The following is a 24,792-nucleotide window of genomic DNA, read 5'->3' on the forward strand; positions in this document are numbered from 1 at the left end:
TTCCCCACGCCTCAGTGTCAGTCACGCCCATCCCATCAAGGCAACTCAGTTCACCTGTTCCTGATTACGCACGGTCAATATTTATACCCCAGCCTCAAAGACACTCACTGCCAGATCTTTTTTCGCCACTCATGCAAGACTCTAGCACTTTTTTCTGGACTGATTTACCCTTGTCAACTCTGCCTGCTCCTGGCCTACCTGCCTTGTCTGATTCCCGGTAAATGCACCGGCCTTCTGTCACTGACTTTGAGATCTGCTTCTGCCTCCTTGGCTCCTGTTTGCCTATGGCTGGTCGGCGTTCTCATCCGACAACGATACAACAGTGTGAGTGTTCCAGTCAGCTTACCTTTAGTTTCCTGCAGTCCATCCTTTCGGCTTCTCGTTCCTTTGCCTGGCCTCAACCTACCTTCTGTCTGTCCCCCGTTGGTTCTTCTGCTTGGACTGTGTACTTACCTGGTTCCGGATCTTCAGCTTTCACGACTACGTCACCTGCCTGTTACACGGTACCATTACCTGTCATTGAGTTAAACAGTGCATGTGTTGGGGCAAATGTTACCACCTACACACCTGCGTCCCAGCCCGGTTCGGCCTTCTGAACCAGCCAGACTGCCTGACTTTGTGGAGTGAGTTTGCTGGAGTGCAGAACTGTATTGTGTGCTGTTTATCTGCCTGGCCCTGTACCAGCTGAGTTTTGCCATGAAATGTCATTACCAACTGTCCCTGGTTTCCTGTGTGCTTTAATTGAGTCCTAACACAAACATTACAAATTATGTCAGAGCTTATCAACACTACAGTGTTGTACTACAGTCATCAACACGACAGTGTTGATAAGTTGTAATAATTTAGCTCGGGGGCCTGCTTGTTAATGGGTGTAGATATCCATTCTTAGCCACGCTGGGTTTATTCTTAGCAAGGAAGCTGCAGTTCAAGATCTCAGTGATTACTATAGTGACTACAGTGTTATATCAAATAGATCTGATGGTCATGAAAAGGAAAACATTGTAATAAACCTTAGTTAGGTTACACTGGCCATGTACCCCATGTTAGATGGGAAACAACATTCACCAAAAGGTTGTGTCCTCCTTGGTAGATTAGAATTTTCTTTTATATTTGCAGCGTTTGCTTGCCGTGTAATGAATACATCAAAGTGGATTCAGTGAATAATTAGGATGTTTAATGTAATAGGATTCTGTAGCGTCATCGCTGGCTAGTGGAAAGATAAGTGTATCTCTCGCCCAGAGCATTAGATTCTCACCAGATTCTTATCAGAGTTAATCTGAATTCTGCTGGCCAGCAGTGACTTAGATAATGTGGAATTCAATACCTCATATATAGATGTCATATCTTTCCATCGCTACCTACTTTTGAATGCAGTGAACATCTGTCCAAGCCACATGCAAGGTTATACAGGCTGTTGCAGTTACCCATAAAGTCTGAGCATTTTTTTTTTCCTTCACTTTGGAATTTTAAGGTCTTGCATCAAGGCGGTGACAAAAAGAAAATCATTATGCCTCCCAGTTTCTGCTTTTCACCTTGGATCCCTACCACATGAACACAGCCGCACATTCACTCACACACCCAAAAAATATTTTTAACTCTTGCAGACCTCAGTGTGAGAGTGGAGGGGCTCTCTGAGAGCGAGGGAAAGGGCAAGGACATCAGCATGACTGATGTATTTCTTGTCCCCAGCTAACAAGTAAATTACCATCACTTAGTCCGTCACCCTTGTCACAGAACGGAGCTTTTATGTAGCTGACCTCAGTCAGAGAGAGAGAGGGAGAGAGAAAACTATTCACAGAACAGATGGCAGCCTCTGCTTCAGGCCAGAGAGGGGTGGGGGAAATGAAGACTATTTACGCTTGTCGGAAAAGAAAGCAAAAAAGCTGCCTGGAGTGGAAAAATTGTGGGGTTATTTCAAAACTCTAACATAACTTAGCTCTGGGGGGCAGCAATGATGTCATCTTTGAGGTAATCACTCTATGAAAGAGGGGTGTAACTCAACTGATATTAGATGTTGAAAGTAAGGACACATACTTTTGGGACTGAGGTCGCTGTTATGCTGTTACATTGTGCTGTTAATGTCCTGCAATTTGAGCATTTTCATGCTAGTACAGTCTGTTACACTGTAGCGCAGTGGGCAGAAGAAAATGTTGACACTGTACGTTTCTGCAAACCACAGATACGTTATATTTGTACATTTCATGTATATTAACATTTCCAAAAGCATCAATTCATTAACGTCGATTCTTTAATGACCGAATGCAACACAACCGCAGCGCCCAAAAGTAGCGCGCGTAGGGCCCGAAACAAAAAAAAGTAGCGCACGCCACCACCCAGACAATTTAGCCAGTTGCAAGCGGACCACCACAAGCACAGGGGAGACTCAAATAATGACCACCATGGAAAGAGCAAGGAAAGAGCAATTCACTCGCCTCTGGGATTACAAGCCAGTGTATGGAAACATTTCATTTTGTGTGTATGTGTGTTAGGGGTGAGTCCTGAGATCATAAACGGTTATGAAAAATGAGTACACGAAAAACATTTTTTTTGAGGGGGGAGGGGGGTAATACTAATTGTTGACTGTGATAGACTTTGTTACCCTCTCCAGTCTGGCGCTCCAAACCGTAGTTGGGAGACACTGGTTTTCTGTAGATTATCTTTACAACTTGGCTCGTTGCTGGTAACTAGCTCTAGGAGTCCGGACCAACTCTACTTGAAGAATGAGGATGCAGAACTGATGTCCATGCAGAAGCGCATTTATTTCTCCTCTACAGCAGGAAAACATAACATAACATAACACAGGGTCTTCTCACAGAGACTATGCTGTACTGGAGCCTAAACACACACATCTAAACACTGTAAACAGACTGCAACCACCCGTAGCATGAACAGTACTATTTTCATGGGGCATTCCCGTCCGTACACTCTATACACTGCTTTACTTCGCACAACATCTACCAAGTCACACCCACATTGCCACCGTCTTAAAGCGAAGGGCTGGCCGGTAACAACTGTGAATATGACAAGAAATGGTGTGAGACTGGGTTTGGCAACAGGTCAGTAGCCTACGTGCTCCGTTCTATTAAAACGGCGTGTTGGTTAAATAGCCCATTCGGTTGGTATTCGGATAACTGGGGCTTTACTGGTGTAATGCAATAGCACCACCCAGTGGTGAAACCCGTGTACATGTTTCCACGAAAAAAATTACCCACTCTAAACGTTTAGAGATTTTTATACACAAACTCACCCCTAGTGTGTGTGTGTGTGTGTGTGTGTGTGAGAGTGAGAGAGAGAGTGTGTGAGTGTGTGTGTGAGTGTGAGAGAGAGATAGAGAGAGAGAGAGAGAGAATGTGTGTGTGTGTTATCTGTACAGAAGGTCTATGTGTGTGTATGTGTTACCTGTACAGAAGGTCTATGTGTGTGCACATTGTGCAGTTACTCATCTTCGCCAGCCAGAAAATGAAGCTATCCAGACTGAAAGTCTTATTTATTTTTGAAGAGTGCACTTTATTTCCCTGGAAAATGTGAGTGTTTCCATTTATAAATAAAAGATGGTGGAGGTAAATATTTTGTTGACTTGATTTAATTGATATTTACTGCTGTACATTGTTTTAAAAGTAAGAAGTAGCCACTGATTGAGAAAAAAATCTATCCTGTATGGGAAAAAGGCATTGATAATTGCAGAATCGCAGCATCCTGAATTGATAATTGAATCGAATCGTGAGGTACCTTAGACCTAATTATGACGGACAACCTGTTCTGACGTTTTTGAAATGCATTAGCAGAGTTTTATTACATTTTCAAAATGTGGGTTCCATGCACTTCAAGTGTAGCTGTTATTCCAGCTAGCTGTTATCCTCCGATACCCCGAATGAGTTTTGTGGATTAAAAAACTACATTGGACTTCTTGTCGGCATGAGGGCCAGTAGGTACTGTCTGTATTTTCATTTCAGTGAAAATACAGACAGTATTTCCTTGAACAGCAGTGCTGTTGAAATGTAAAGTTTCAATGTATTCGCTACATAATAACATACAAGTATAATGTATCCATGGTGGGTGGAAGTGTACAATGCCATCCTGTATTCTGGTGATTGGTTTTTACACTTCTATCTTGGATGTGTTAAAAGAAAATGATCCTTTTGAAAGTTAAACTGGTTTACTCTTAAGGTTTTCAGACAAATAGAAGGGAGTTGGAAGCATTGGCAAATATGGAGTAAGAGCCCGAGTTCAGCATTTGTAACAACAAAACTTTAGATTGACATGGAAAGTAAATACAGTGGAATCACCACAACTAATCGAGTCACTGGAAGGGTAAGTGAAGGTAAACCTATGCTGAGATTTTATGTAATTTGGTGAAGTCAGACAGAAAAATGTGTACTTTTGGTAAATTGCGAATGGTCTTGACAGAACTAACCATGCAGAAGTATAAAATAACACTCTTAACATTCATGACCATAAGGTCACAGAGTCCAGTGAATCGAAAATGGAGAAAGCCATCATATTGGCTGTATTGCACATTATGCAAACCCTGTTTTGCTTGATAAACTGCCTTGGATAAACTGCTCCACAAAGACATGCAGTTTGGTTTGCAGTCATGAGACAGTTATTTGTTCCCTTAAATTCACTGTGTCAACAGACTGTCTTGTTAGCGTGACGTTGTGAAGATTCCAGTGCATATTAATTTTGCGGTGCATCTTTCTGGTTTGATGGAATGCTTAGACTGATACTAGATTTCAACTCATTGTTAATTGCAAATTTTTGATAAATCTACTGTATATCCATGCATATTCAAAATTAAATATGAGTGAAAGCCAGGGTAACTGGGAATGCTCATTTAAAGATTAGATTTCAGTGTGTAGTCACACCCATGAGTAAACACACCTCACAGGTAATGTAACCTGGCCTGATCAGATGTGCAACATTGCATTTAAAATATAGCGTATGTGCAACTATTTTTAACTATAGCGACACAATGGCTGGCTTTAAACTAGTATGCTTCAATGAAGGCCAACCACCACATTGATAGGTTCACTGATGTTGAACCTCTAGTGCTATTTTTTGCAACACATGACATATCTCTCTCAAAACTCTTCATGCCTTTTCACTGTCCTCTTCAATGCATCGCGCATTGGAGGAGCCATGGGGAACACTGATAATTGACAAAAATTTGAGTGTGGAATGCTGAACATTTCTCCCCCTCAATGGTTGCTGTGTTGCCTACGTATTGCGGGATCACAAACACATTTCAAGCTTGTGAATTTTCGGCCGGCTGCCACAGTGCACACTGAAGCATTATACAAATATACATGTGTGCTTTTCACTACCACTATGCTGTTGATTTCTTTGAACCATTAGTTTCTTTATTGGGTTAATTCTGTAATAATTTGATACTGCAAATGGACCCTGTGTCTGGCTAATAAAGTGATGATGATGATGATGATGATGATGATAATGCAAATGCTAACGTTAGCTCGCTAGTTAGCGAATAGTGGAACATTTTATCATCAGGCATTGGTGCTCCGTGTGTTGGGGTGTAAGAGAAACACGAATATGCTAGCTGGAGTACTCTGTAAGAAACCATGATGGATATGGGAATATGAAACCCAGTTTCTCTGTGCTCATGTAAAATCATATTCCAAATATGATCATAACTGGGGTAAGCTCAATAAATGGTGCAACCTGATTGGGCTGCAGGTACCACCTCATGCTACCAGTAGTGACAAGGACACTAGCAGAACACAAAACTAGAGAAGAATCAGTCAGGAAGGATAAGGAGAGAGCAACTGTCTGAGGCCACAACATGCAAAACCATTTCCTTCTTGGGGGTTGTCTTGCTCTTGCCTCTCCATTGCACCTGTTGTCACTTTCATTTGCACCAAAGCAGGTGAAACAGATTCAAAATCACTTGTTCTTCCTAAATGGACAGATTGATATCCCTGAAGTTTAACTGTTTTGGTGTTATGCTGTGACAATTAATTGTTCCCCATATTTTTTGAGCAGTGTTTTATGTACCATTTCTGCTAATAGATGCCCATAAATCCTACTAACTGGACCTTAAAAACATAATGAGACCTAAAGGTTTGTTATTCACTAATCAAAGAGCATCATATCTATAGGGGGTATGTCTACAGACTGGATCAGATCCTATTTATAAGAAAAGACTAAGTGCATTGTGTGTATATTGTGATTATCTTGAGAAATGTGGACAACCACAGAGGAGGTAACTTTTCCTTGTGCCAGCAGATGTCTTTCATCAGCCATTTAGTTTTCCCTCCATTAATCATTTTCACAAATCTCAAAGCCACTAATTAGACTAACAAGCTTAGTGAGGAGGCGACACACCCTCAGGGACCCAGGGGAGAATGAGAGGGCCTCTTTCTGAGTCATTTCTCCCACACACTCATGCGAGCACACAGGCTCACACAGTGAAATGTCTTCAGGAGAGTGTATCGTTCGAAGGTGGCTGAGTGTGTGTTGGTGCAGTCTAGTGCTTCTGTCTTTGTGGGAACGAGTTCAGACCTTTTTGGAGAATGATAAAAAAATTCTCACTACTTCTCACTCTCAATTCTCACATTAGGACTTGTGTTTATCATATTGTAAGATTACTATTAAGATAATGGTATGTTTAGGCTGAGGAATTAATGTAGTCAGAGTGCAGTCCAGATGCGTGTGTGTTATCTGCTATCAGCTTCCTTTGCATGGTTTTATCGAAACCTATCTAAGTGTGCATGTGCATGTGTGTGTTGCACTATAGTATTTACAATTCTGCCATGTTGTCTATGAGACAGGCTTTATAGCTGATAAATGGATGCCCTTGATCTGCTTGGGGAGAACAGAGCCCTGGTGCAATTACACCCTTTTTGATGGTCTCCTGTACACATACACATGCATGCACATACAGACACACATATGCGCAAAACTGCATCTAGTAAATAATTATTTGATAACAGTTATTTACAAAATGATACATATAATAATTCATTGTTCAGCTTTACTCACAAAGTATTTATAGTGAACATGGATAGCTACCTTTAATGCTCTGTGTCTAATGTTTGCTGTCTGGTAATTAACTTTTCTCGGTTTTGTAGAATTAGGGCTGACAAGTTCTCTCAAATAAATTATTCTGACCACATTCAGAATATTATTTATTATGATTATTATTTATTATACTCAGAAATTTAAGTTGTAATTTATTCTCTGTATATCAAACCCCAGGAAGGTGTTTGAGGTCTATTTTTGAATAACATTCACTTGTGTCCAGCATAATCAAAAATTTTATCTTGTTTCTACATGGAAAGAATCAGATAAAGTGATGATGGTGCTTGTTGCTGACTTTTAAACCCATCAGAGAAAAGTCAACCTCAAAGTAAACTAGTTGACCAGTAATAATGAAAAACTGTTGGTTTGGAAAATTGTGTCATGAGTACATTGTTCTGTGATAGTAAGATTAACTAATCAGGCACGACGAGAAGTATCTGACATGTGACTGACGACCTCTAATGTTACTGAGTCACTTATTGCAGGTTTAAAGCAGTTACATAATGTGCGTCAGAGTTAAACAGCAATTACAGACAATTCTGTCGTGCAGCTGTGTGCCACATGACAACTACAAAGCTAACTGTTAGATATCTCTGAAATTGACTTGAACAGTCACCGAGATCATTTATCATATGGCAATGTCCACCCATCAGTGGTCCCTTTAGTTTGGTCTATAGTTAACCATGTGGTGTCAGGAATATCACACAGTCACACCACCTTGCCATTCTGTATATAACACTGTTTCCTAACTGGTTAACGCAAGTGAGCGTCAGCATCTTAATAAGTCTGCATTCTCTGGTGTGCTCACCTGTGTGTATGTGCACGTGTCTGTGTATATCTGTGTGTGCGCACATGTCTGTATGTGTGTGCACGTGTCTGTGCGCACATTGGGGCTGTACTCCGCTGTGCGCAATACAGAGAGCAGAGGAGAATTGTAAAGACGCAACCATGTAGAGACAGAAATGACATGCCGTTTGTAAATAACATAAATAGCATAAAGCTATTTAGTTTGTTTAGTAAGAGGACAAGGTATAGACCTGTTCTATAGGAAAGGTAACCTTGAATTACTTCTGTTGTGAACTGGCGCTATATAGGAAATTAAATTAAATAAAATAAACTTTATCGTCAGGGATATAATGTTAGGGGAAACACTGGTGTAAGGTACAATTGCAGAACGCGTGGACGGAGTTGTCTCGCCTCTAAACTGGGAATGGAGGTAGTAACAGCATTGAAATGCTGTCTGTATAAACAGGACAGCCAGCAGGACAGGATCATGGGCAGGAACAGGTGTGATGTTTTGATGACGTGCTATGTGTGTAACCCACGAGGGGAGATTTAAAAAGCAGCTGATAGTTGTTAGTGGCTTATTCTCAGAAGGAGAAACAAATTGTGGAAATGATGAGATTTGTCAGCTCCCTACCCTCCGAGCAGATGACGAGAGGTGTTAAATAATTTAATGTCATTGTTATTGCTTAGAAAGCACTGAAAACGCATATGTTTTATGTTGCACTAGAGGCCAAAGCTGATTTGTTACATGTCACACCTCTGTGGATTCTGTGATGCTGAGATGCTGTCTAAAATCACACACCGGTGTGGCATGACGCTGCTGTTTGGTTTTATGTAAAAAAAAAAAAAAAGCAGAGGCATAAAGAAGGGACTTAGTAGTGTGATTTGTGTGAAAAGGTCTTTTAGATTGTGGTGCAACTTGAAATTTTATAACGTCATCATTCTGAAAGCATCCTTCAGAAACAATGCAAATGGGCTGGGAAACAGTGCCTATTAGTGACAGCCTTTTTATGACTATCTGGGTCATGAAGATAATTTCTGGCGCCTCCGCTGCCCAATTTGGATTGCAGCTAGCAGGTGAGTCCTCAGATGTGTTGTGGTTGTAGAGTGAGGCAGCTTCTTTTTACATAGTCAACAAACAACCTCATTCATACGATAAATAACCCTTAATACTTCCACACACTGCTTCTTAGGAGCCTCATTCATTTCATTTTATTATTATACAGGAAAAGATTAAAATGAAGCGTAACATGCTATGATGCCCATGTTTAGAATGCATTATAAACATATTTATAATGTGTTACAATCTGATTATAACACTGTATAATTATAGTTATAAGCTCTCATAAATATCCATAATGCTTTGTATAACAATAACACATTATTAAGCATTTTATAATGATTTATCAGGTCAAGTATCATAAAACTTCATAAGCGCTGAGCACTCGCTGACATTTTCATAAGAATCGTAATGTTTTATAATTCTGATAGTTGTAATGCATCATAATCATTCTACACTGAATAATAATCACTGTTTTCATATAGTATAGTGTTATTATAAGTCACTGTTTGCTTTAAGTGAAGTGAAAAAATATCACTAAACAGAAAGTACTCTGAGTACTCCATTCTAATATACTAGTACGTTTTGATGAACAATTGAGAGACATTTATATTTCTCTAATGTAATTTTTTCACCAAAAAAGTCAACATGTCTTCCATGTGGATATGATGTGAACATGCATGTGGAGCTCTTATGCTGTGTGTATACACGTTTATAGTGGTATGCCTGAGGCAGACATGTAATTGTAGCAGAAGGTTTTGGAGGAAGCTGATAAAGTCACTGAAATGACCTTCTCTAACCAGCTGCAGTGATAAATGACGGAAAGTTGCTGCCAGCTGGGATGACATCACACAGGGATGTGACACTGTGTCAGACTTACGTGTGTGTGTGTGTGTGTGTGTGTGTGTGTGAAGCTGAAATTATGCATTACCAGTTTTGTTATATAAGGTTTTTTTTTTTAAATTAGGTTGCTTTCACAGCAGTTGTAGTAGGGCTGTGCGATATGACGATATATATCGTGTGATGAGAGAAAAATGTCTATCGTTTCATATTTTGCTCTATCGTTCATATTGTGACGCAAAATACTTTTTACTTTTTACAGCAATATTTTTCGTCATTTGGAGTCTGTCCATCTTTTGCACGGATCTCATTAATAAATTACTCTTCTTGGCTTTTTGATTCGCGAAGCTTTTACGGCACTTACAGTGACATAACGAGTTTATATAACTCCACCGGTGTCTGTCTCTGTTGCGCTGCACACACTGAGGGCTCAGCCCTGCAGAGATGCAGCGAGACGGAGACAATTTTCAAACCAAATCAGGTGGTGCGGAGTACAGCCTCACTTTTTATTCATTGGATTAAAATGTGCTATATCGTGATATGTATCGTTATCGGGTTATGAAATGACCTATATCTTGATATGAGATTTTGCTCATATCGCCCAGCCCTAGGTTGTAGTCTGTTTTGTGTTATGCCATATGCCAGTGGTAGACAGAAGTAATTCCTAGGGCCCAGCTATTAGGGTGCAGGCATTTTAAACTTCTTCACAACCGCTGCTTTGTGTTGACATATCTGCTGTTACAACTTATTGAAAAGCTCTAACTGTAACTGTGTGCTCCAGACTTCGTCACTGATTATGTGCTTCAACAGACAGATTCCTGTCGGTCAGTCATTTTGTTATTGCAGCAGCAAAATGTAAAAAGCAAAAATGACTGAAAAAGCAATTGATTATAGTATTCTAGTAGGGTACATAAAGTTTAAGTTGTATTTATGATATCAATAATTTATTTAACTAAAAAAATAGATACTTGGCACAGTGTGACAATACAGCAGGGTCCGATGTTAAGGTTTTTATCCTTCTTGCCCTGCTGGGCAAGTACTTCTCAAATCTACTTGCCCCATCTAAATTCTTACTTGCCCTGCCTAAGAGGTTCTTTTTCTGGCTGTGTGGTGCATATTTTCGCTCATGACTTATATCTTACGTCAGCAGAGATGATCAGCCAATGGAGGCAGCAGCACATAAAAAAGCAGCACACTGCAACTGGCCCCTCCGAGGACAGAAACAGGAGAGGAAATACACGATTACAGGCCTGGAATTAAGTCATTTTTAGGGCAAGGCCACTTTGGCCTTTGATAAATACAAATTTATTGGGGCATCATGGCCAAACTGTTGGGCACCAAGGCCAAAACCAATGGCGCAATAACAATATGTGCTAACTACATTGAATGAAGACAAAACAATATATGTGTTGAAAAACAGCACTGAGTTTATTAAAACTGGGTGTGCATGACTGGGGATATATCTCGTTTCTTGTTGTTTTGATTCATGTCCCTTATTTTTTAAGTCTTTGAAATCTCTTTATTCTTTTGTTATCTCCTTATTCTTTTGTTATCTCCTAGTTATTAAGACATTATTAGAAGAAGATTCTTTATTGTCCTTTCTCAGCACATTACATACATTTGACCTCTGCATTTGACCCATCCTACTGTATACACTGGGAGCAGTGGGCAGCCACAGTGCAGCGTCCGGGGACCAACTCCAGTTCTTCTGCCAATGCCAGTGGTCAGGGTCACTGACAGGTGTATTCACCTAACATAGCCTACATATCTTTAATTATATAATTATTTATATGTCTCTATGTATATTTTTACATAAATCCCCAATATTTAATTTGAGTTTAAAAAAATCCTCTTCCTTCATTTAAGTTGACAATGATTATTGTATTGTATTATATGTATTAATTCTCTACAGGATCTTGTATGTTCTTTAATGTGTGTTCAATTTATTAAAAGAAAAAAAAACATTTTGGTGAACCCTGCAGCAAAGTGAGCCCTCTTCTTCAGAGAGGATCTTTGCCTCCCAGTTTGTTCCTGGCGGCAGAGCAGAGTGAACCGTCTTTCTTCTCAGAGGATCTTTGTCCCATGAGAGCAGGCAGCTGTTCTCCATGTCCGCATTTAAAACAACGTTCGCTGGCGATTTGACAGTCACTAGAAGCACATTATGACCCTTTGTAAAAGTTTCTGTGTGGTACCTGTGTTGTACATGAGCTAACGTTAGCGGGTAAGGACTGAGAGGCTGTCCGGTATGTGTGTGTGCCCGAGTCGGTGCTGCTTGCCCGATTGGGCATGTCTGCGCAGGGTCTGCTGGCCCGCTGGCTATTTTTACTTGCCCCGGGCATTCGGGCAACCGTTAATGTCGGACCCTGTACAGTATTACCACACAAAAATATTGTAATATTTTCCAATTCAATCAGTTTTTCCCCAATCCTAACTGTAGACAGCTTTGCACTTGAGCTGCTGAGGTGACCTTTCACATTAACTCAACAACCCCGAATTTCGGAGGTTCTAATTCAGATCCTCTAAAGTGATAAGCTTAAAACAATTATATAATGGGGCTAAAACTTTAACAGGAGGTTAACAACTCTGTTCACCAGATGACCGTATCTTATGTAATTATGAATAGGGGTTAAATTGACTTGAAGCACATTGGAGATGAGCTTCTCCTCCTGATATTCAGATCACAACCTATCCAAGCCTAGCTCCATCTCTTTCAGTATATCAGTGCTGTTAACTCAGACTCTTGTTTTGGAACATCTGCTTTCAGACACTGTGCCACACTGACCAGTCAAGTATAGAATACAGAGTAAATGCTCCTATCCAGTTAAGACACACAGTAGCAGTGGTAACTTCATTTAAAAAAAAAAAAAAAAATCTTCCCATGTGTCATTGTGATTTTACTCTACCCTTCAAAACCTATATATTTTGAACAGCAAACAGTTAGCATTTTGTTCCATATTTATACAGAAAAATTATGGGGACAAAACACAGGTGCTTAGGATGAGTCAGCACAATCAGTGCCCTCAGAATCTATCTTTTTTTGTCAAGTAGGGGTGTGCCATATCATTTTGTTTATGAAAATACTGTTATAATCCTTGATATGATTTTAAAAAATCATATACTGATACTCGCAGTATTTTGACTTGTTGACATATTAACATCATACTGTTACCCACGGCAACAACAAGCATGGCTGAAAGCGAAATTATTGCAGACTCTGCAGTGGTTCCAAAAAGGGGAGCAGCTTCAGTAGTGTGGAATAAACTGTGTCCTCCTGAATGTTTTATGAACAGCCCCGGACCTCTCAGACTCTTTAAGTGACTTACCGCTCAGAGGGAACTCATTCAGCAGCTCCTCTGGCAGCAGCACAGCCTCTCTCCCTTTCTTCTCTCGCCGTGTGCACACGGGAGTCTGTGTCAATGATTTTGTCATAAATCTTTGGTAATGTAAACCTACCTGATGCTTGTGGCTCAACAAAAAATACATATATGTGAATATGTTATCGTTATGGTAGCATAACAGCCTGTCACAGGTTACAGCGTGATGATTAGAGGAGAAATGGCAGAGCATAAAGGTCCTGGTGGGAAAAGAAGGATTTAGTTAAAAGAGAAGGAAATCTCCTGCTGATATATATATATATATATATATATATAAATATATATGTATATATATCATACATACATCATATATATATCATAATGTGTATATATATATATATATATATATATACAGTACAGGCCAAAAGTTTGGACACACCTTCTCATTCAATGTGTTTTCTTTATTTTCATGACTATTTACATTGTAGATTCTCACTGAAGGCATCAAAACTATGAATGAACACATGTGGAGTTATGTACTTAACAAAAAAAGGTGAAATAACTGAAAACATGTTTTATATTCTAGTTTCTTCAAAATAGCCACCCTTTGCTCTGATTACTGCTTTGCACACTCTTGGCATTCTCTCCATGAGCTTCAAGAGGTAGTCACCTGAAATGGTTTCCACTTCACAGGTGTGCCTTATCAGGGTTAATTAGTGGAATTTCTTGCTTTATCAATGGGGTTGGGACCATCAGTTGTGTTGTGCAGAAGTCAGGTTAATACACAGCCGACAGCCCTATTGGACAGCTGTTAAAATTCATATTACGGCAAGAACCAATCAGCTAACTAAAGAAAAACCAGTGGCCATCATTACTTTAAGAAATGAAGGTCAGTCAGTCCGGAAAATTGCAAAAACTTTAAATGTGTTCCCAAGTGGAGTCGCAAAAACCATCAAGCGCTACAACGAAACTGGCACACATGAGGACCGACCCAGGAAAGGAAGACCAAGAGTCACCTCTGCTTCTGAGGATAAGTTCATCCGAGTCACCAGCCTCAGAAATCGCAAGTTAACAGCAGCTCAGATCAGAGACCAGATGAATGCCACACAGAGTTCTAGCAGCAGACCCATCTCTAGAACAACTGTTAAGAGGAGACTGCGCGAATCAGGCCTTCATGGTCAAATAGCTGCTAGGAAACCACTGCTAAGGAGAGGCAACAAGCAGAAGAGATTTGTTTGGGCCAAGAAACACAAGGAATGGACATTAGACCAGTGGAAATCTGTGCTTTGGTCTGATGAGTCCAAATTTGAGATCTTTGGTTCCAACCGCCGTGTCTTTGTGAGACGCAGAAAAGGTGAACGGATGAATTCCACATGCCTGGTTCCCACTGTGAAGCATGGAGGAGGAGGTGTGATGGTGTGGGGGTGTTTTGCTGGTGACACTGTTGGGGATTTATTCAAAATTGAAGGCACACTGAACCAGCATGGCTACCACAGCATCCTGCAGCGACATGCCATCCCATCCGGTTTGCGTTTAGTTGGACCATCATTTATTTTTCAACAGGACAATGACCCCAAACACACCTCCAGGCTGTGTAAGGGCTATTTGACCAAGAAGGAGAGTGATGGAGTGCTGCGGCAGATGACCTGGCCTCCACAGTCACCGGACCTGAACCCAATCGAGATGGTTTGGGGTGAGCTGGATTGCAGAGTGAAGGCAAAGGGGCCAACAAGTGCTAAACACCTCTGGGAACTCCTTCAAGACTGTTGGAAAACCATTTCAGGTGACTACCTCTTGAAGCTCATGGAGAGAATGCCAAGAGTGTGCAAAGCAGTAATCAGAGCAAAGGGTGGCTATTTTGAAGAAACTAGAATATAAAACATGTTTTCAGTTATTTCACCTTTTTTGTTAAGTACATAACTCCACATGTGTTCATTCATAGTTTTGATGCCTTCAGTGAGAATCTACAATGTAAATAGTCATGAAAATAAAGAAAACGCATTGAATGAGAAGGTGTGTCCAAACTTTTGGCCTGTACTGTATATACATACACATATACACATATAGTAGTTTGAGGTAGATTTTATTTTGTTAAACTACTTATGTGTACAGAATCTGAATCTCACTCTGAGTTACTGTTGTTGTTTACAGACTAAATAAATGAGAGATCGTCTTTGTTTAGTTCTGACTGAATATTTGAGGCCAGCTGTTAGGTTGGCATGTAAAACTACATCACTTATTTTGTTGAAATTCTATGCTCTTAAATTAAGAATACATTTTTTTTTAAACTAATTTGTCATATAATCAAGTACCTTGAAATAGCCTGATAATATTTTGATTTGATTTTGATTATTATGATATTTTATATCACTTTAGTAAATAAACACACGCATGGCATTGCTGTGGTGACTTATGCGCTGCATTTAGAAAAGGCGCTGCAAATTAAGACGTGTTGCAGGAAGACACAATGGAAAGGGTTTTCAGGGGACACTAAAAAGTGATGCACACAGCCTCGACACACGAGGGGTGTGTTCCGAATTGCTTACTTTTTCTTTTTACTTTTAGTAGGTACCACAGCCACCCTTACAAAGCACGTACTGTTGCAGTATGCACACAATTGGGACAAACTACTTTTTCATAACATTAGACCTTGAACTTTGACCCTCTTGTTCATATATCTGTTACCTTGGCGATAAAAAAGATGGTCACCAGAGATGGAGGTCAACCTGGAGAGCTCTGCTACTGTTACTTTTCTGTGTATTTAGTTTTAACTTGTAAGTTATAACTGCATACATTGTGGATTCTAACAGGTTATATTCACCACAGTAAAATTACATATGCATTTCTCTGTCATTATTATTTTCATAGTTATGTCATTTTGTCGTTGGCAATCTTTATCATTGTTTTGTTCACTAAATAATATTCCTACTATTATTATTTGACTTGTCACCAGTCACTCAAACGCATTTTCATCATTTCGGCTTCTGACAGCTGTCAGTGAGCTGTCATCTGTCTGTGGCTCAGCTGAGCCAGTTTCTTGTATTTTTTTGTCTTTGCAAGTTTTTTAAATTTCTCTTCTTGACTGTTGCAACACTGGAATTTATCAATTCTGTGGGATTAAAAAAGGTGTATCTTATCTTATCTTATCTTATCTTATCTTATCTTATCTTATCTTATCTACTGTTAACCTAGTGTTAGCCAGCCAGTTGACATAATGCAATCCCTCCAGGATCTCGTGGCAAAAAAACCCCTTGAATTTGCGGCCAGTTTTGTCAAAAATTGTGATAAAAATTGTGGCAGTTCTTAAGTGATTTTTGCAGAAAATTGCAGCAAATGACAAAAGGAGAAAAAAAAGTGATTTTCTTTTTTTAAAATTACTACCTCCAAAAAAATGTAATCACTTGCTATAATAATCATGCTGAATATTACAAAAATAGCTGCAAATGTTTTTTATGCTTCTCTTCTTTAGTTTTATTGAATTAGTTTTAAAACATGGACTCCAATAATGTTGCAAAAAATCCTGAGTGAATATTGTAGCTCTCAAACCAGACAGTGTGACTGTAAAACAACATGTAAGCTACATCTTCTGTCAACATAACATTTTAATACATTTAACACATATTGTATGCATTTAAACAGTGCAAATTCTTACGTCAATACAGAGCGCTTCTCCATACTGCAGTGCCATTAGCGCATTTGATAACGTGTCTAATGACGTTTCAAATGATGTTGCATGTGTGACGACTTCCGGTTGGCTGGAAAATGCGGAAAAATGTGGAAACATCGCGGGACTTTTGAAAAATTGCAAGCCCCCGCAAATATTGCAGACATTCATTGAATTTGTGATAATTATTGCGATCGCAAGATCGCGAATTTCTGGAGGGACTGATAATGTTAGCCTGTTTTGTAGTTAATTGTGTGTATTTGGTCAGATCATTCGAATTGACAGGCTAATAAGCAAAAGGTTAAAAGCACATATCAGCAGAAATCTGCAACATTATCTGAATCTTGTGTTGACAGTGGTAAAACATGACAAAAGAACATACATTTTAGATCATTTTCTAACACCACTGAAGGATAGCTGACTTCAGTAACTTCATAAATCAAAAACCATGGCAACAGCAAGCTTGTCCCAGCCGAGTTGTTGCTTTTTATTTTCCCCTGGAAACAGTTTCCTTAGTGTTGTGAGCTTTTTGCAGCACGTTTCTATACTTGCAGCACATTTTGTAAATGCTGCGCATGTGTCAATAAGTTTGTGAAATTTTTTTTTGTGTTGTGTCTATTTGTGTGTTTACTTCATTTGTAGAGCACTGAGCTCTCAGGGCCACTGTAGAAACAGGACAAAGAAAGAAAGCAGAGGGTTAACCCTAACCTCACTTTTTATTGAGGAACTGTCAAAATACATGTAGGAGGACACGAGCACAACTCATCTCTCTAATCCACTGTTTCAAGCATTCTCAGTCCAGGTGTTTGGTCCACACCAGTTAACGACCAGTTAAATTTACAACTTTCAAGGTTCAAGGTTACTTTAGTGCCCAAGGGTACATTTTTTGTCTGCATGGGAGATTCAGCTTTGCAGAACAAGACATTCTAGTCTTTTTGGAGTTAAATGGCAAATGCACCAGAGTTTGTAGTAAGCGTCTTTAAAGATCTAACTTTAAAGCAGTGGTGTCATATGATTGTTATTTTCTGTTGTAGAAGTGTGATTGACTTGTTACTTCCTAACCTACTTGTTTTGGATATCCTACAATGCATGACAGAGTGAGGTGCATGTGCAAGAGTGTGCGTTTAGAATCATGAAACATTAGGTCCAATTTATCTGCATGCTTGCATCTATTTCACTGGTTTGTATCTCTTACTGTCATCACTCATTTTTCTTCTCCATCTGTTTCTCTTTCCTCTCTTTCCTCTTCTCTCTGCTCTGCCTGGGTTTTGTGTTTTAGCCAACTGCATCCCTCAATGCCAGAATGGAGGAATGTGCCTCAGGCCTCAGCTCTGTGTCTGCAAGCCTGGCTCAAAGGGGAAGGCATGCGAACAGAAGACGGTGCCCACACAGCCCTTTCCAGCAGTGCCTGGGAATGGGCCCACCAACGGGCACACCACTGCAAACTCAAATGGACACACTAATGGACACAATGTGGTACCCCAGCGGCCCATACCTCAGCAAGTTCCTCCTAATGGTTATGGCTCTGCCCCCACTCCCTCCAACAACATGGCCCAGATGAAGCTAAGTGTCAAGCCGGCCCCCCAGCTTGTACGACCGCATTACATCCAACAGCACATCCAACAACAGTAAGTACCATACTTAGAAGTACCACCTTTCAGCTGAGCTCCATGCCACCAACTTCAAATTTATGTAGTTTCGCTAGTCACTATTGTTCAGATAACAATTAAATGAAAACTTGACATGATGCTGTGTTGTGCTATGGCCTATTCAAGTGCTGGAATTTATTATTTACGTGACAACGCCTGGACGCAACACAGGCTCCACTCACAATCGAGGGTGTGTACAGTGCTACGCTGCGCTGCTGTGCCAGCACCGTATTTGACTGTGTATAACAGCAGTCTTTTGATGGTAATTTACACACTGTCCATAACAATAACTATATCAGGTAACAAACTATATTGGGCTTTGGTTGGGTTTGGACTTAAAAATCAGGGTCGGGTCAGGTTCGGTCAAGAAAGGTAACCTCAAAAGACTTCTGTTGTGATTTGGTGCTATATAGAAAATAAAATTGAATAAAATTAACTTAGGGGGGAGCGTTTGGAGAGTGGGACGCCCCCCTAATATAATGGTAGGGGAAACACTGAAAGGTCAAGATCACTGTGACACTACTGTCACACTACTGACCTGCGCTTCGCCAACTGTGTGTGGCCAGGCGGATTTTGTAAGTTTGGCACACCGTGCGTGCTGGCGCAGCTACTCCTCTTTCCCACCTCCGTCCCTCCTACCGGCGCAAGTCGGAAAGAGGGAGGACAGAAGGCGTGGAGTGGGTTTTACACACATCACACCAATCACATGAGCCCCTCTCCTCGCCCTTAAATGCGCCGCGCGAAGGCGTAATGAGAGTTTATTCAATTCGCCATGGCAGAAGAGAGCAGCAGTGTCGGACAGCCAAACTTCTCCCAGGAGGAAACTGATGTTTTGGTCCGGGAGGTCCAAGCTCACAGTGTCCGAATATACGGAACTGCGAGCAGACCTCCACGGGCTGATGATGCAAAGGTAGCCTGGGAGGACGTCACCACAATTGTAAATCAATGTTGCGTTTCTCTCGTGCGCACAGGCACTCTCTCTTTCTCTCTCGTAGTCTCACTCTGTTTCTTTTCTTTTGGCTTTTCTAAGATGACAGATGCTGAATATATACTCCCTATCTGATGCTGTGGCTGTTTGTGGTTGGCTGAGAGGAATGTGAACTCATTAGTTTGTAGCTGTGTTAATCAAATCAGGTTGGATTTCCATTACGCATGCCAAACGTGCCAAACGGTGCCAATCCCCTTTGATCTGACATCAGATGTGACGGGACAGTCGGTATAGAGATACATTTATGTGCTGATTGCAGATAGTTGCATTGAATAGTGTTTTTTTGGGTATTTATTGCATCGTTAATGTGCCTGACATTCTGGAAACCTGCCTGTGAGGTTTTGGTGACGTGTGTGCACTGTCCGCTGGTCAACCAAACTTCGGCTTACACCGGCTGCGCTCCCCCTGCACTGACAGTAGACCTGGTTTCAGCTGGCGAGCTTTTAGCGCACCTTCGGTGAAGCCTTTTGGCACAAAACTGTCACTGCGCCAAGCTGGATCTGTCGACACCTCCCCCTGCTGCGCCGCCACACCCATCTCAGCGCACCTTGGTCTGCCAAACTACCAAACTGAGCGCACCTCGGGTTGCGCTGCTCGAAACTAGCTCTGTGCGGGGTTCGCCACCCTGTGCCACCCTGCGCTGCGCCGGGAAACTAGAGCCCTATATCTTTCCCATACTCATGAGCACAACATTTCACAAAGGGAAAAGGAATTTTCTTCAAATTTGGCACAAACGTCCACTTTGACTCTGGGATGAACTGGTTAAATGGGGATGTCAAAGCTTAAGGTCACTGTGCTCTCACATAACATGTTTTTGGCTATCACTCAAGAATTCATATGTTAATTCTGACAAAATTTTAAATATATAATAGGATAAAATGATGAAGTGATGACACTGTATATCTAAAAGGTCAAAGGACAATAACACAGTGACATCACCATTTTTTCGGGGACAATATTCAACACCTTTACTCTGGAACAAAAGAGGAGACATTTGGTCAGATACTGAACTGTTGACACTAATCGTGGGTGTCCACCTTGAAATTGTACGTATGTATATGTAACGTATTGACCTTCTTTGCTGGAACATACATATTTGAAGCATTGTCTACTGTCATGGCTACACACGAGTATGGACAGACATGGATGATGTAAACTGCAATTTGTCTACCTGGTGTTGGTCTACCAATGCCAGGTGGTAATTGTTGTTTGCAAATCATAAGGCTGCTTGCAGCCTGGTAGCAAATGTTGTGAGACTCAGTACCAGCATTTGGCCCTGCCTCAAAGCACTTTTGTGTCTCTAGGAAAACTTTAGGTTACTTGTGTAACCCTGGTTCTCAGAGTAGCATGAGTGAGATGTTTCACCATGGGATACGCCTCCCTGCGCATTCCTCAGAAGCATTTATCTCATTACGCCAATCCTGATTGGCTGGTGATTGCGATGTCAGCGTTAGATGGATCCACCTACCATAAAATAGCCTGCATTACAATGCAGCATTGTTCAAAATTAGCACATCTTCTCGCCTCGCCCATGCAAGAAGGGCTGTCTGGTGAGACATCTCACTTATGCTACTCTGAGAACCAGGGTTATACAAGTAACCTAAACGTCTCATTCATAGCATTTGTTTCGATGTCTCACTATGGGATATGGAGACTCCCGTATTGCCAGATGAGCTTATCTCAAGTAACCACTAGAGTTGTACCGATACCGATACCAGTATCGGAAATGCCTAAAATGTGGCATTGGCGAGTACAGCCTATGACCAATCTGATACCACGTACGCTATCGTTTGAACATCGCCATCGCAATGTGCACATGTGCAATGGTCACATCACAGGACATTCGATGTTTTCTCTTTTTTTTAGAACATGTAAACTTTTGTTTTGCTTCAGAAAAGCAGCTCTGAAGTAGAGGGTGACACGGGAGTGGATTTGATGGTCCCATCCCACTCCCACAAAAATAATCCCATCCCGTCCCAATCCCATGAAAAAAGGAAAAAAAAAATCCCGTCCCGTCCCAATCCCACAAGAATGACTTCCGTCCCATCCCGCTCCCGTGTAGTGTTTCAGTTACAGTAAAAAAAAAAAAATCTATAGTACATGGATCACACAATGCCTACCTTAGTTGAATATAAACCCAAATATGACATCTAATGTTGTGTTTTGATGTTTATTGCTTATTTATTTTAACATTCACTCCACCTTGATGCTGTTCAGAATGACAAACACATTTGATTTCTGATGTGGTCAGATAACACATCATAAGAACCAGTTCTGAGAGAGAAAAATGTAGTTAAAGTATTGCAGTAGAAGTAGTGTTTGGTTCCTCTGACTGATATTATTATATATGGCATCATTAGATTATTAATACTGAAGCATCAGTGTTAGAGCAGCATGTTACTGTTGTAGCAGGTTTGCAGTTAAGTTGGTCGTATTCGCTCTTTTTGTTGAGATGGTTTTAGAACAAACCTGGCACACCAGCTTGTCCAAATTACTGGGCTGCCCTCTGTCATTTGGTTTAAATCCAAAACACTCGCACACAGGGGCCATGGCATTTGGTTTAGGAACAAATTCCCTGTCTTTCTCTTACGCTCAACTCCCTGTTTTTTTCTCCGCCTTGTCTCCCCCTCACGAAGATCGCACTGTGTGTGTGTAGCCCATAGCCCCACCTCCCCCACAGAGACAAAGACACTCGATGACAAGAGCTTTCCCTCTGTTCATTACGCTAATGAACCAACTCACCTGGCTGCCAGATGATGCACGGAAGTGAACGCTCTTGTCATCCAGTCTCTTTGGTGGAGAGAGACGAGGAAAACAAACACGCATGAATATGACAATTAATCCCTTTTAATTTACCGTGCAATTAACTGACTTATCACAAACTTTGCACAAAGGTCCAGTCTCATGCCAGATATCCTCAGCTGTAAACTCAAGCCAGTAGTCCTGATGGTGGCACTACAGCAAGCGTCTAAAGTTCAAAACTTTTAAAATTCATAACAAATCAACCGTAAGTGCTACAGCTTCACAACTTTCATCAAACTGTAGCCCCAATACTGAAGAAACTTTTGTACAACCTATTAAAAATTATGAAGTTCATCACTCTGTTTTTTTTCAAAAACTGTAAAACTTCTTAAACCTATCTCCTCCCACATTTTTTGCTCAATTGACACCAAACTTGCTACAGAGCATCTTCAGACTGTCCTACAAAAATTACATTTCTCAGATTTTTGATTTATCAAAAATTTTTGACTGTAAACGGTACTGTAAACATTTACATACAAATTCTTGCTAAATAAATCTTCAATGTTCATTAAAAAAAAGACAAAATTCTAGAGTCATGGTAGATGATGTGTGGCAAATTTCAGAATTTTATCTCAAAAACTGAATTTTTGACAGCATTTTGAATTTTGCTCTAATGTGAACAATTGGAGTCAATGTAAAAATGGCAATTTTAAACATCAGTTTTTCACTTATGGAGCCAATAAATCATTGTTAAAAACAAATCACCACCATCTCCATGCTGCCTAGATGCAATATGTGATTTTTCAGATTTTTGTTTCGATAACTGAATTTTTTACAGTGGTTTGAAATCTGCTTTTCCATGCATGGACGGCTGCTAAACCTGCATGCCTGGATTAGTCAGTTTGTGAAGCTACACATGCATTGTCACTGACTAATTAGCTCAGTGAGATAGAAATTGATTCTTAGTTTCAGAGGTTGTGAGTTCAAGCCTCAGCTGATGCAAAATTCCTAAATGTCTTCCAATTCTTCTCCTTGTTGCTCAGAAATGCCTGGACCTGACCCATTGCTGCACAGCAGCTATAATTTTTTGTTTGTTTTATAAAAATTTTTTTTACAGGGAACCAGTGCAGATAAGCTAAAGCAGGAGAAATGTGATCTCATTTCTTAGTTCCTGTCAGTACACGTACTGCTGCATTCTGGATTAGAGTGTTTTTAAAGACTTATTAGAGCTACCTGATAGTAGGGAATTACAGTAATCCAGCCTAGAGGTAACAAAAGCGTGGACCAATTTTTCTGCATCTTTTTGGGACAGGATTGGCCTAATGTTTGCAGTGTTACTGTCACAGTTCTGCTCCTTTGCTCACCTCATGCAGTACTTTTCCATTTACCCCACCTCTGCTCCACAATGACTGCCAGCCACACCCATCTCATCAAGGCAACTCTGCTCACCTGCTCTACTCAGCCTGCCACCTAATCAGCCCAACTCCACTCACCTGCTTTCAGTCACTGACTGGCTCAGTATAAAGACTCCCGCCCTCCACACAAACTCACTGCCAGATTGCTCTTCACCTCTTCGCATGCAAGACTCTCTAGCACTACTTCCCAGACTGATTTCCTGTTGCCAACCTTGCCTGTCTTTGACAAGCCAACCTTGCCTGAATCCCGGTAATTGCCTCAGCCTTCTGTCCCCGACCACGAGTTCTGCTTTTGCCTTCCTGGTTTCTGTCTGCCTGTTCCTGTGGCTGCTTGGAGATTGCCTGCCTTGTCGTAACAGTGTGAGTTTCGTCCTTATGACCTGTGACTCCCTGTTAAGCAGAGACTCTTGCTGTGTTGCCATACTGGTCTCGGTGTGTGTGTTGTGTGGATTTTTACCTGGATTATTCGTCACCATTTCCCTGTGTCTGCTGCAAGCTTAATTAAAGTCATTACTAACTTGTCATATCTTACTGATGAAGTCCAAGTATAGTGTCTTTTAAATATGATCCTAACCTAGTGTGACGCTTTCTGTTAATAATCAAACAGGCAGTGTGTTTAGTAGCATGCTGACTGGTTGGCAGCATGCTGAATAGTAAAGCCTACAACCCAACTCTACAAAATTGCTGATATGAGCATAGGGAAGAATTTTTATTTATTTTTTTAAAAAACTCATTGTGAAGGCTGTGACTGGTTTTCCCGGCCAGTTTACTCCTATTATCACCAACCATCAGTGTAATAATAGGTAATATTTCTTGCGGCACTTCATAAGTAGAGGTAAAATGCCACTAACTCCTGCTGTGGTTAACTGTTGGTTTGTTTTGCCTGTCACTACAGCAGACAGCTGGAGAATGTGCAGTCAAGTCAGACACAGATGATGAATGTAGACTCCAAACAAATCTCTGCTCTCCAGCTCAATGGTACAGCAGCATGCTGATGGAAACATCCAAATCAGCTGGCACAGGGTCCAAGTAATGTTGACACAGATCAGAGTTCTGATATTGATGATTAATATTCAGAATGTTTGAATACAATTATGTTATGTGTTTTATATGCACTCTGTAAAATGCAAAGAGGGGTTCTGTATGCACATGCACAAGTAATTGCTACCAGATCTGTGTCCTCGAAAGCTGCTCTCAATTTGCAGAAGGGATTTATTTCTTACAAGAAGCCATTCTCATACTGGTTCTAGATACAAAGTGGTTTTGTCATCTGATAGGATAAAAGACAGAACAATA

The 24,792-nt window shown here is 40.7% G+C and overlaps 1 protein-coding gene across 4 annotated transcripts in view; it reads left to right on the top strand.

Annotated features, from left to right (window-relative positions):
- Window positions 1–24,792, top strand: part of ltbp1 (latent transforming growth factor beta binding protein 1) — a 213,669-nt gene that overhangs the window by 32,698 nt on the left and 156,179 nt on the right. For all 4 annotated transcript variants that reach the window (XM_049601156.1, XM_049601157.1, XM_049601158.1 and 1 more), the window contains exon 3: window positions 17,982–18,330. In XM_049601156.1, coding sequence (XP_049457113.1) covers window positions 17,982–18,330 — 349 coding nt within the window. The remainder of the gene's footprint in view (window positions 1–17,981; window positions 18,331–24,792) is intronic.

The sequence above is a fragment of the Epinephelus fuscoguttatus genome, linkage group LG16 (genome assembly GCF_011397635.1).
Source record: "Epinephelus fuscoguttatus linkage group LG16, E.fuscoguttatus.final_Chr_v1".
NCBI classification, from domain to species: domain Eukaryota; kingdom Metazoa; phylum Chordata; class Actinopteri; order Perciformes; family Serranidae; genus Epinephelus; species Epinephelus fuscoguttatus.